At 47.4% G+C, this 11,296-nt stretch overlaps 2 protein-coding genes across 2 annotated transcripts in view; both read left to right on the forward strand.

Annotated features, from left to right (window-relative positions):
• Nucleotides 1-305: 305 nt before the first annotated feature.
• Nucleotides 306-756, forward strand: LOC119414147 (dipeptidyl peptidase 2; the record flags this gene model as incomplete). Its single annotated transcript, XM_037681270.1, is given in 2 exon segments — nucleotides 306-426; nucleotides 502-756. Coding segments are annotated over 2 exon segments (285 nt in total), but the record flags the coding sequence as incomplete, so codon positions are not given.
• Nucleotides 757-1,557: 801 nt separating this feature from the next.
• The window catches only part of LOC119413691 (dipeptidyl peptidase 2), a 36,255-nt gene continuing 26,516 nt past the window's right edge, over nucleotides 1,558-11,296 (forward strand). The window contains exons 1-2 of the mRNA XM_037680746.1: nucleotides 1,558-1,590; nucleotides 2,571-2,734. Coding sequence (XP_037536674.1) covers nucleotides 1,558-1,590; nucleotides 2,571-2,734 — 197 coding nt within the window. The remainder of the gene's footprint in view (nucleotides 1,591-2,570; nucleotides 2,735-11,296) is intronic.

The following is an 11,296-nucleotide window of genomic DNA, read 5'->3' on the forward strand; positions in this document are numbered from 1 at the left end:
GACCTGAGGCTTAGTTCACTACAGTTGTCAGCAGCAAAACTGGTTGATCCACTCTGAGAAGGTGCTATTTATAAGACTGAGCTGAATACAGCACCTCAGACGAAGTCTTTCAGATGAAAGATGAAACGTTTCTACTTTTTTTTTTTGCTTTGTTTTGTTTTTTGAATGTCCAGAGGACCAGATTTAACTTTTTTAGATTGTTAATGTTTTCTTTCTAAACATGCATCCATATTTGATGTGACCGACACTTTAATGAATGAACAGCAGAGCTGTCACTCTCAGCTGCCAATCAATCATTTCCACAGGTAGGACAACATGCTGCATCAGAGTCCCAGTTCTCAGAGAAGTTCTTCAGCCAGACTGTGGATCACTTCAACTTCAACATCATGGGGAACAGAACGTTCAGTCAGCGGTACCTGATCTCAGGTCAGAGTAGTTTCCTGCTGTAAACTTCTCACATGGAACAATAACAAAAAGATGTCTTCTTGTTTTCTCCCTCAGATAAATACTGGAATAAAGGCCATGGTCCCATCTTCTTCTACACTGGGAACGAGGGGGACGTCTGGGAGTTTGCCCTGAACTCTGGATTCATGTTGGAGTTAGCAGCCCAGCAGCAGGCATTGCTCATATTTGGAGAACATGTAAGAGAACACGAACATAGCTGAATAAGACTCAAATGGATGTGCGTTTTGAACAACAGCTGCCTCTTATGTGACAAAGGAAAATGAGGAAATGGCTGGTTGAAGTTTGACCCGATTGGTCAGGTGACCTTACTGAGTCACGTCTGCTCAAATACCCATATTTAGAAGGAGAGTCTTTAAAAGTGTGTAAGTTTAAAAAGTACATATAAAAAAATTAAATCTGGTCCTCTGGACATTCAAAAAACAAAATAACAAAAAAATGTAGAAACGTTTCGTCTTTCATCGGAAAGACTTCCTCAGTCTGAGGTGCTGTATTCAGCTCAGTCTTATAAATAGCACCTTGTCAGAGTGGATCAACCAGTTTGCTGCTGGGTTGGACAGGACTCTGCAGTCTACACTCATCTCCAGGCCAGCGGTCACTCGTTCAGGGATGAAGATGTTCACATCCTGGATAGAGAGGAACGATGGTTTGAGAGAGGAGTAAAGGAGGCCATCTTTGTGAAAAGAAATTGTCCATCATTAAACAGGGGTGGAGGCTTCCGTGTTCAATTGTCCCCCCTCTTACAATGCTGTTATTGCTAGTTTCACTCAGCCCCCTGTGAATAGTAAACAGCCATCAGGGTTGATCCATTGTTAGGCTGATGGTCCTTCTTGATCATGTGAGCAGCTGGTTTTGGTTGTCAGCAGCAAACTGGTTGATCCACTCTGACAGACAAGGTGCTATTTATAAGACTGAGCTGAATACAGCACCTCAGACTGAGGAAGTCTTTCGGATGAAAGAAGAAACCTTTTTAAAAAATGTTTGTTGTTGTTTTGCTTTGTTTTGTTTTTTGAATGTCCAGAGGACCAGATTTAACTTTTTTAGATTTTTCTATCTGGATTATTGAGCATGCATCAGGATATTTAAAAAGTACAGATGACACAGGGATTAAAAAACGACTCTGGTCAAGTACGTTATCTGATAATTGAGCTCATTTTGACGTTTTGCTCTGTAGCTCATTGACTCAGATGTTACTGAGTCTCAGCTTTGATTTTTAAAACTCAGATTTGTTGGACTGCCTTTATCTTTGATTACGGCATGCATTCGCTGTGGCATTGTTTCCATAAGCTTCTGCAATGTCACAAGATCTTTTTCTATCCAGTGTTGTATTAACTTTTCACCAAGATCTTGCACTGATGATGGCAGATTCTGACCACTGCTTTAAGCTTTCTCCAACACATCCCAAAGATTCTCAATGGGGTTAAGGTCTGGACTCTGTGGTGGACAAGCCATGTGTGAAAATGATGTCTCATGCTCCCAGAACCACTCTTTCACAATTCGAGTTCAATGAATCCTGGCATTGTCATCTTGGAATATGCTCGTACCATCAGGAAAGAAAAAATCCATTGATGGATTAACCTGGTCATTCAGTACATTCAGGTAGTCAGCTGACCTCATTCTTTGAGCACATACTATTGCTAAACCTAGACCTGACCAACTGCAGCAACCCCACATCATAGCACTACCCCCACAGGCCTGTACAGTAGGCACTAGGCATGATGGGTGCATCACTTCACCTGCCTCATTTTTTACACTGATGCGCCCATTGCTCTGGAACATGGTAAATCTGGACTCATCAGACCACATGACCTTCTTCCGTTGCTCTAGAGTCCAATCTTTATGCTTCCTAGCAAAATTAAGCCTTTTTTTTGGTTAGCCTCACTGATTAGTGGTTTTCTTAAGGCTACACAGCTGTTCAGTCCCAATCCCTTGAGTTCCCTTCACATTGTGCATGTGGAATTGCTCAGATTACTTTCACCTCGCCTCCCTTTATATAAGATTATATTCTCTGTAATGAGAGTTAAAAGAATGAATAAAATATGTTTTTCCAGAAGGATGTAGACGTTTCCTTCTGTTTGAACGTCTTCTCATGATGTTTTATCTTCCAGAGGTACTACGGGAAGTCACTGCCCTTTGGCAACGTTTCCTTCGACATCCCTCAAGTGGGCCTGCTGACGGTGGAGCAGGCCCTTGCTGACTACGCCATCATGATCACAAAGCTGAAGCAGCAGCTGGCAGCTGTGGCCTGTCCTGTCATTGTGTTTGGTGGAAGGTAAGACCCACCTGACCACTCTGGTGTTTTAAGGCTCACCTGTGGGGGTCTGGCTGGGGGCTTTAAAGGTGTAGTCTATGAGCTTTAGATAATGATCACTGTTCAATCACTGGGAATACAGTTAAGTTATTCAATCTTTCAGTTCATAGAGTTTACATGTCTGGGGATTAATATGTGTCAGGTTTGCACAAGCTTTGAAAATGAATTAAACTCAACATCACAAAACATTTGATATGAAATGGCATATTGTTGCTTATTCATAAAAAAATAACAAGGCAATGTGGGGAAACGAGCCCACTCTTATTGCTTCCATCATCAGTAGAAGGTTAGCATCAGCCAGGTGCAGCTAATCAAACTCATTGATTAACTTGTCTTTGTTACTCTGAATGAACCAGTCTGTGTCTATTCAGTCAGTCGCACAAAGGAGGAGAGGCTGGACGACATTACAAGAACGGTAAGATTTGAAGTACTTTGGTGGATTGCAAAGGCTGCACACTGAATGTAGCTTCATGGCTTTCACATCAGGTCGAAACAGTGGAGGTGGAATGGATGGTGTCGAGGTCTTCACAAATGAAAAGAGCACTGAGGACAATACAGGAAATAGCTAGAAGCTGATCAGAAGAGAGCAAGGCGAGAGTTGACTCTAGCAAAAACACAAAAACAAACACAAGTCTGAGAAAACTAACGCAGGCAGAGCAAACAACTGGGGAAGAAGAATGGAAAGTCGTGGTTGGGTTTAAACAAGAGGTGCGACACTTCCATCCAATGAAACTGACTGAAGCAATTGAGAATGAAAGCTAGCCAGGCTAATGAAGAACAGAATATTAATTCACGCTGTAAGCAAACAACACACAAAGAAACCAGAAGCAAACCCTTACCCCACCAACAGCTGTACGTATGTATGTGTATGTACAAATGTAACGTGCATGAAAACTCAGTGATGGTGGAAAAAGAAAACTTTGTTGCATCCATCTGTCATGTTAACGTAACAGAAAAAAAAAATAAAAGTGATCAAATAAAGGTGATTTCAGCAGCAGCAGGAAAGTTCGATCTTCTTTCGGCTTTTCCCTCTTCAGGGTCTCCACAGCAAGTCATCCTCCTCCATCTCACTTTGTCCTCTGCATTTCTGTCCTCACTCCAACTACCTCCATACCCTCTAACTGCATCCATATATCTTCTCTTTGTCTTTTTCCTGACAGCTGCTTTTCTAGCATCCTTCCACTAATATACCCATTGTCCCTCCTCTGGACATGTCCAAAACCATCTCATTCTGGCCTCTCTAACTTTATCTCCCAGTTGTTCAACCTGTGTTGTACCTCTGATGATCTCATTCCTAATCTCATCCATCCTTGTCACTCCTAATGAGAACCTCAACATCTTCATTTCTGCTACTTCCAGTTCTTTCTCCAGTCTTTTTGTCCATGTCTTTATCTCCAGACCATATAACATTTATTTATTAATTTATTAACCTTTATTTAACTGGGCAAATCCCATTGAGATCACAGATCTTTTTTGCAAGGGAGGCCTGGGCCTAAAGGTAGCCTAACATGCATGTTTATTGTCTGTGGGAGGAAACCGGAGTACCCGGAAAAAACCCACGCAAGCACGAGAAGAACATGCAAACTCTACACAGAAAGACCAACCGGTGATTGAATCCAGGACCTTTTTGCTGTGAGGCAACAGTGCTAACCACTGAGCCATCATGTTGCCAACGTACAGTAGCTGGTCTCACTACTGTCTTGTAAACTTTTCCTTTGACCTTTGCGGACATCCTTTTATTGAAAATCACTCCTGAAACTTTTCTCCATCCACTCCATCCTGTCTGGACTCTCTTCTTCACCTCTTTACCACACTCCCCATTTTCATGGACAGTGGACCCCAAGTACTTGAAGTCCTGCACCTTTGTGACCTCTGCTCCTTGCAGCCTCACTGTTCCATCGGCCTCCCTCTCATTCACACACATGTACTCTGTCTTACTACGGCTGACTTTCAATCCTCTTCTTTCAACTGCATACCTTCACCTCGGCACCTGGGCAGCTGTGTCATAGTGGTTAGAGCAGTCATCCTCCATGCAAGAGTTGGGGATTCAATTCCACCAGCAGTCACATGCGCAAGTGTCCCTGGGCAAGTCACTGAACCCCTCATTGTCTCAAATGTGTGTCCCATTGGTGTATGAATGTGATAAAGCACTGATTAGTCTCTTTAGAATGATTTGTTCAATTAGCTTTGTTCATATCCAGTAGAATGCTGTATGAATGGGTAAATAAGGGCACAGATTGTAGTGTAAAGTGCTTTGAGGGTCTTGATAAGATAGAAAGGTGCTATACTGTCCATTTACCTCTCCAAGTTCTCTTCCACCTGTTTCCTCTTCTCACCACAGATTACAATATGATCTACAAACATCATAGTCCACAGGGATTCCTGCCTGACTCTTAGTCGGTCCATCACCAGAGCCATCAAGAAGGGGCTCAGAGACGATCCTTGATCCAATCCCACCTCCACCTTGAAGCTCTCTCTCTCTCTCTCTCTCTCTCTCTCTTGCTCTTGCTCTCTCTCCTACAGCACATCTCACCACTGTCCTGCTGTCCTCATACATGTCCTGTACCAGTCCAACATACTTCTCTGCCACTCCAGATTTCCTCATGCAATACCACACCTCCTCCCTCAGCACACTGTCATATGCTTTTTCTAAATCCACAAAGACACAATGGAGTTCTTTCTGACCCTCTTTGTACTTCTCCATCAGTATCCTCAAAGCAAAGATGGCATCTGTGGTGCTCTTTCTTGGCATGAAACCATACTGCTGCTCACAGTCACCTCTTGTCTAAGTCTTGCTTCCACAACTCTCTCTTAGATCTTCATTGTGTGACTCATCTACTTAGTTCCCCTGTAGTTGCTACAACTCTGTACATCACCCTTGTTCTTAAAAATGGGCACCAGCACAATTCTTCTCCATTCCTCAGGCATTTTCTTACCTCCAAATATGCCATTGAATATTTGAGTCAAAAACCTCACTTCCATCTCTCAAAGACATTTCCAAACCTCCACTATGTCATCGGGGCCTACTGTCTTCCCATTCTGCGTTCTTTTCAGAGCACAGTTTTTATAACCTCTACTTTTCCTTCTCTTTCCTTCTCTTTATTCATTAGTTCCTCCAAGTACTCCTTCCATCTTCTTGTCACACTCTCCTCACTTGTTAGAACATTACCATTTCCATCTTTAACAAGCCTAACATGCTGCACTTCCTTTCTAGCCTGATCCCTCTGTCTCACCAATCAGTACAAGTCCTTCTCGCCTTCTTTAGTGTCCAGCCTCCCATACAACTAATCATATGTCTTCTCCTTTGCCTTTGCCACCTCCCTCTTTGCTCTCCATCTCCTTATATTCCTGTCTCCTCTCTTCAGTCCTCTCACTGTCATATTTCTTCTTGCCTAACCTCTTTCTTTGAATAGCTTCCTGCACTTCACTATTCCACCACAGGCTTCCTTATCATTGTAAGGGTCCCACTGCCTGCAGCCTGCCTTGCTGATGGCCGCTGATTACCAACACCTGGCGGCCATCAGCCTGATGAGCCTCTCCATCTACTTAAGGCTGCAGTCCGGTGTGACTCAACGCTGGAGCATATCACCTCTTATGGTATAGTACTGTTGTGAGGCAAATGTCTTGGTGAAAATAATTTGTTCACCTTTTGATCTTTTTTCCAGTTTCCTGGTTCCTCGTGCTTTTTGGATTCCCTCGTGACCTGATCTGGATCCCTTGGCCTGTCAGGTATTCCTCGTGCCTCTTTGCCTCCAGTTGCCAGCCTTCCTCGTTCCCCTTTGGGCCCTTGTTGGATTTCCCTCTGCTGCTCGCTCTCCTTGGACTGAAGGACCAGCTCTCCTCTTAAGGACAAACGCTCATTAAACAAACCACTCTGGCCTTCCCCGTTGGACAACTATTAACCTGTCGTCCCTCTTTCCAGGAGCCTCTGTGAAGCAGCTTGTGGACGCTATTATTTCACTGTACATAATAAACACTGTTCTTTTGTATTTCCCCTGTGTCTGCCTCGTTCTGGGTCTCATAACATCTGGGTTCCCCGCGCACTCTTAACAGAAATGCTCCAGCCACAACAGACCCAGAATGAGACCAAGAGCGAGCAGACATCCCCCGTTCCCGCGGAGGAGCGGATCGACAGGATGGACAAAGTTATTCATCAGGTGCTGACTCACCAGACCACGGTCCAGTCCAACCTTCATGAGCTCGGAGGTATGATTTATTCCATAAAACGTCAGCTGCAAGCTTCTGCCTCCTCAGCTCCAGTCGTTCCGCCAACCCCCGTGGCTCTTGGTCCCACTCCTCCTGTCCAACAAATTTTCATTAAACCATCTGAGTTCTTCACCGGAGACCCTGACCAATGTGGCGGCTTCTTGCTCCAGTGCCGACTCGCCTTCGAGGGGGCTCCCTCCCAGTTCTCGTCGGACACGGCCAAAATCACATTCTTCGTAAGCCAGCTCAAAGGTAACGCTCTCCGGTGGGCTCACTCATTCCTCTTGAGTCATGATAACCCCCCTGCTTCCTATGCACTTTTTCTTCGAGAGTTTTGTAGGATTTTTGACCATCCCCTGCAGGCTTCAAATGCCGCCAAGCGGTTGTTGAACTTACGACAGGGCCGTCGTAATGCCTCGGAGTTCGCTCTGGAGTTTCGGATCCTTACGGCCCAAACTGGATGGGACGAGCCCGCCCTCCAAGGTATTTTCCTTAACGCTCTGTCTGATTTTCTCAAAGACCAGCTGGCCACGCGAGATGAACCCGACTTTCGACAAGCTGATAGACCTTGCCATCTCAATCGATGACCGTTTCCGGGAGAGACGGAGAGAGGCAAACTACAATTCCCATCGACCCTCGACTTCCGGGTTTTCGACTCCTCCAGGTGAGCCCAAGCCTACACCTCAGCACTACGTTTCCCATAATCCTCTCACTTCCGGGTTCACGACCCCTCGCTACGAGTCCGTTTCTTCAAAACAATCCCCTGTGAACTACAACTCCCAGTCTTCCTTGCTTCCTGGTCACAGCCAATCATCTTCTTTTCCCTCACGGGATCGCTCCCCCGAGCCTATGCAGGTGGGGCGCGCACGGCTGACTCCTGCAGAGAGACAGCGGCGTGTATCTGCCCGTCTCTGCATTTATTGTAGTAATCCCGGTCATTTTCTGCCCCACTGTCCGTTTCAGGGAAACGAGAACTTCCACCAATAAAGCGGGAGTTACTGGTGGGAACGTCTGCGTTAACCTCCCCATTCAAACTATTACTTCCCATGGTCATTCAGACACAGAACCGTCGTTTTTCTTTCTCTGCTCTAATCGATTCAGGTGCTGAACAAAATTTGATTAGCTCCGATTTAGTTAAAGAGTATTCTCTACCCACTCGCGAGATTCCGTCAATTTTTGTCGCTGGCTTAACCTGAGACACTTTGACCCGTATTAATTTAAAAACTACCGAGCTACATGTAATAATCTCTGGAAATCACCACGAGATGACTGATTTCTTTATATTCAATTCTCGTACACCCCAAGTAATTCTAGGTTTCCCCTGGCTTCGTAACCATAACCCAGTTATTAACTGGGAGCGTGGCTGTATTGATAAATGGAGCGACAAGTGCCTCAGCAATTGTCTGCGCTCCGCTGTTAAAGAGTTCCCTCGAGACATGCCTCCTCTAGAGGAGATCGATCTTACTTCGGTCCCTGCAGAATACCGCGACCTGGCGGCCGTCTTTAGTAAACAACGCGCCTTGTCACTTCCTCCTCACCTGGCGCCCCCTTGCCGTCAAGTAGACTCTACAACCTTTCTGGTCCTGAGAGAGAGTCTATGTCTGACTATATTAATGAATCTCTTGCCTCTGGCATTATTAAACCCTCGACCTCCCCTGTGGGAGCGGGTTTTTTCTTTGTTTCTATAAAGGATAAATCACTCCGGCCATGTATAGATTATCGCGGCTTGAATAACATAACCATTAAGAATAAATATCCTCTTCCTCTTATTGATTCTCTTCAGGAGCAGTTACAGTCTGCTTCCTGTTTTTCTAAACTCGATCTTCGAAACGCGTACCACCTCGTCCGTATTAAAGAGGGTGACGAGTGGAAGACCGCCTTTCGCACTCCTCTGGGCCATTTCGAGTACTTAGTTATGCCTTTTGGGTTAACCAATGCCCCCGCTGTTTTTCAGGCGCTCGTTAATGACGTCCTGCGCGACTTCATTGGTAATTTTGTGTTCGTTTATTTAGATGACATCCTTATTTATTCCCGCGACCCCGCTCAACACACGGCCCACGTTCGCACTGTTCTTCAGCGGCTGCTGGAGAACCAATTGTTCGTTAAAGCAGAGAAGTGTGAGTTTAACACCTCCACTGTCTCATTCTTAGGTTTTATTTTTGAGGGAGGTCGTTGCCGAACCGACCCTGAGAAGACCAGGGCGGTAGTCGACTGGCCGACCCCCGAGTCCAGGAAGCAGTTACAACGCTTCCTGGGTTTTGCGAAATTCTATAGGCGTTTTATTAAGAATTACAGTCGTGTCGCCGCCCCCCTGTCTCAGCTCACTTCAACCGCCAGAGCCTTTCACTGGACCCCGGAGGCTGAAGCCGCCTTCTCAAAACTTAAGTCCCTCTTTTCCTCGGCGCCCATCCTCTGCCATCCTGACCCCGCGCACCAGTTCATCTTGGAGGTTGACGCCTCTGACACTGGGGTTGGGGCAGTCCTTTCCCAGCGGTCTCCTCTGGACAACAAGGTCCATCCCTGCACCTTCTTCTCTCGTCGTCTCTCTCAGGCAGAACGTAATTATGATGTGGGAAACCGCGAGCTATTGGCGGTCAAACTCGCACTCGAGGAATGGCGGCACTGGCTGGAAGGCACTGAGACACCTTTTTTTATTTGGACAGATCACAAAAACTTAATTTACCTCTGGAACGCCAAGCGTCTGACCCCCCGTCAGGCCCGTTGGTCGCTTTTCTTTAACCGTTTCAATTTTGTTTTGACCTTTCGCCCGGGCTCCAAGAACATCAAGCCTGATGCCCTGTCCAGGCAGTTTGCTCCACCTGACTCGCCCGAGGCTTCTTATTCAATCATCCCATCTTCTTGCATCATTGGTTCTCTTTCTTGGCCCATCACCGCCACCGTTCAACAGGCCCTCCTCTCCGAACCTGATCCAGGTGGTGGTCCCCCCGGCACCCTCTTCGTTCCTTCCAGCGTGCGGTCCCAGGTGCTCCAATGGCTTCACTCCAATAAACTTTCTTGCCACCCTGGAGTCAACCGCATGCTCTCCCTCACCAAGACCCATTTCTGGTGGCCGTCTATGAACAATGATATCAAGGACTTTGTTTCTGCCTGCCCTGTCTGTGCCAGAAATAAGTCAGGTACTCAACCCCCGGCTGGCCCTCTGCTCCCCCTCCCGACCCCTAGTCGCCCTTGGTCCCACATCGCCCTTGATTTTGTTACTGGTCTTCCTCCATCTGACAGCAACACCACCATCCTCATGGTGGTCGACCGCTTTTCTAAGGCCGCTCATTTTGTTCCCCTCCCTAAGCTCCCCTCTGCCCTTGAGACTGCCCACTTACTCACCCTCCATGTGTTTAGGCTCCATGGGATCCCATCGGACATTGTCTCTGACCGAGGCCCGCAGTTCATCTCCCAGGTCTGGCACTCCCTTTGTAAGTCGCTCGGGGCGTCCGTTAGCCTCACCTCTGGTTACCATCCTCAGGCTGATGGACAAGCCGAGCGCTACAATCAGGAGCTGGAGCCCACACTGTGTTGCCTGGTCGAGTCCAATCCTTCGTCCTGGAGCCAGCACTTGGTTTGTGTGGAGTATGCTCACAACTCCCTCCGCTCATCTGCCACCGGCATGTCCCCCTTTGAGGCCTCCCTGGGTTACCATCCCCCCTTGTTCCCTGATTCCGAGACAGACTGTTCGGTCCCATCCGTCCAGCATCATTTTAGGTGTTGCCGTCGCATCTGGCGCCAGGCCAAAGCGGCCCTCCTTAGGACCGCAGCCCAGGCAAAACGGTTTGCTGACCGCCACCGTTCGGAGACGCTCGCATACCAGGTCGGCCAGCAAGTTTGGCTGTCCACCAAAGACATTAAGCTGCGGGACACCCCTCGCAAAGTGGCCCCCCGCTTCATTGGTCCCTTCCCCATCACCCGTATTATCAACCCCTCTGCGGTCCGCCTCCAGCTTCCCAGGGCCATGCGTATCCATCCAACGTTTCACGTCTCACAGGTTAAGCCTGTCTCTCTCAGTCCCCTGTGTCCTCCATCTGACCTCCCTCCGCCGCCCCGCCTGATCGACAACCACCCTGCGTTCTCCGTCCGTTCCATCTTGGACGTGAGACGCAGGGGTAGGGGCTTCCAATACCTGGTCGATTGGGAGGGGTATGGTCCTGAGGAGAGGTCGTGGATCCCCAGGTCCTTTATCCTTGATCCTAGCCTTATTTCCAGGTTCTACAGAGACCACTCCGAGAAGCGCCTCAGGTCGCCAGGTGGCGATTCTTGAGGGGGGGTACTGTAAGGGTCCCACTGCCTGCAGCCTGCCTTGCTGAT

Source organism: Nematolebias whitei, chromosome 8, assembly GCF_014905685.2.
Source record: "Nematolebias whitei isolate Nwh7 chromosome 8, NemWhi1, whole genome shotgun sequence".
NCBI lineage: Eukaryota > Metazoa > Chordata > Actinopteri > Cyprinodontiformes > Rivulidae > Nematolebias > Nematolebias whitei.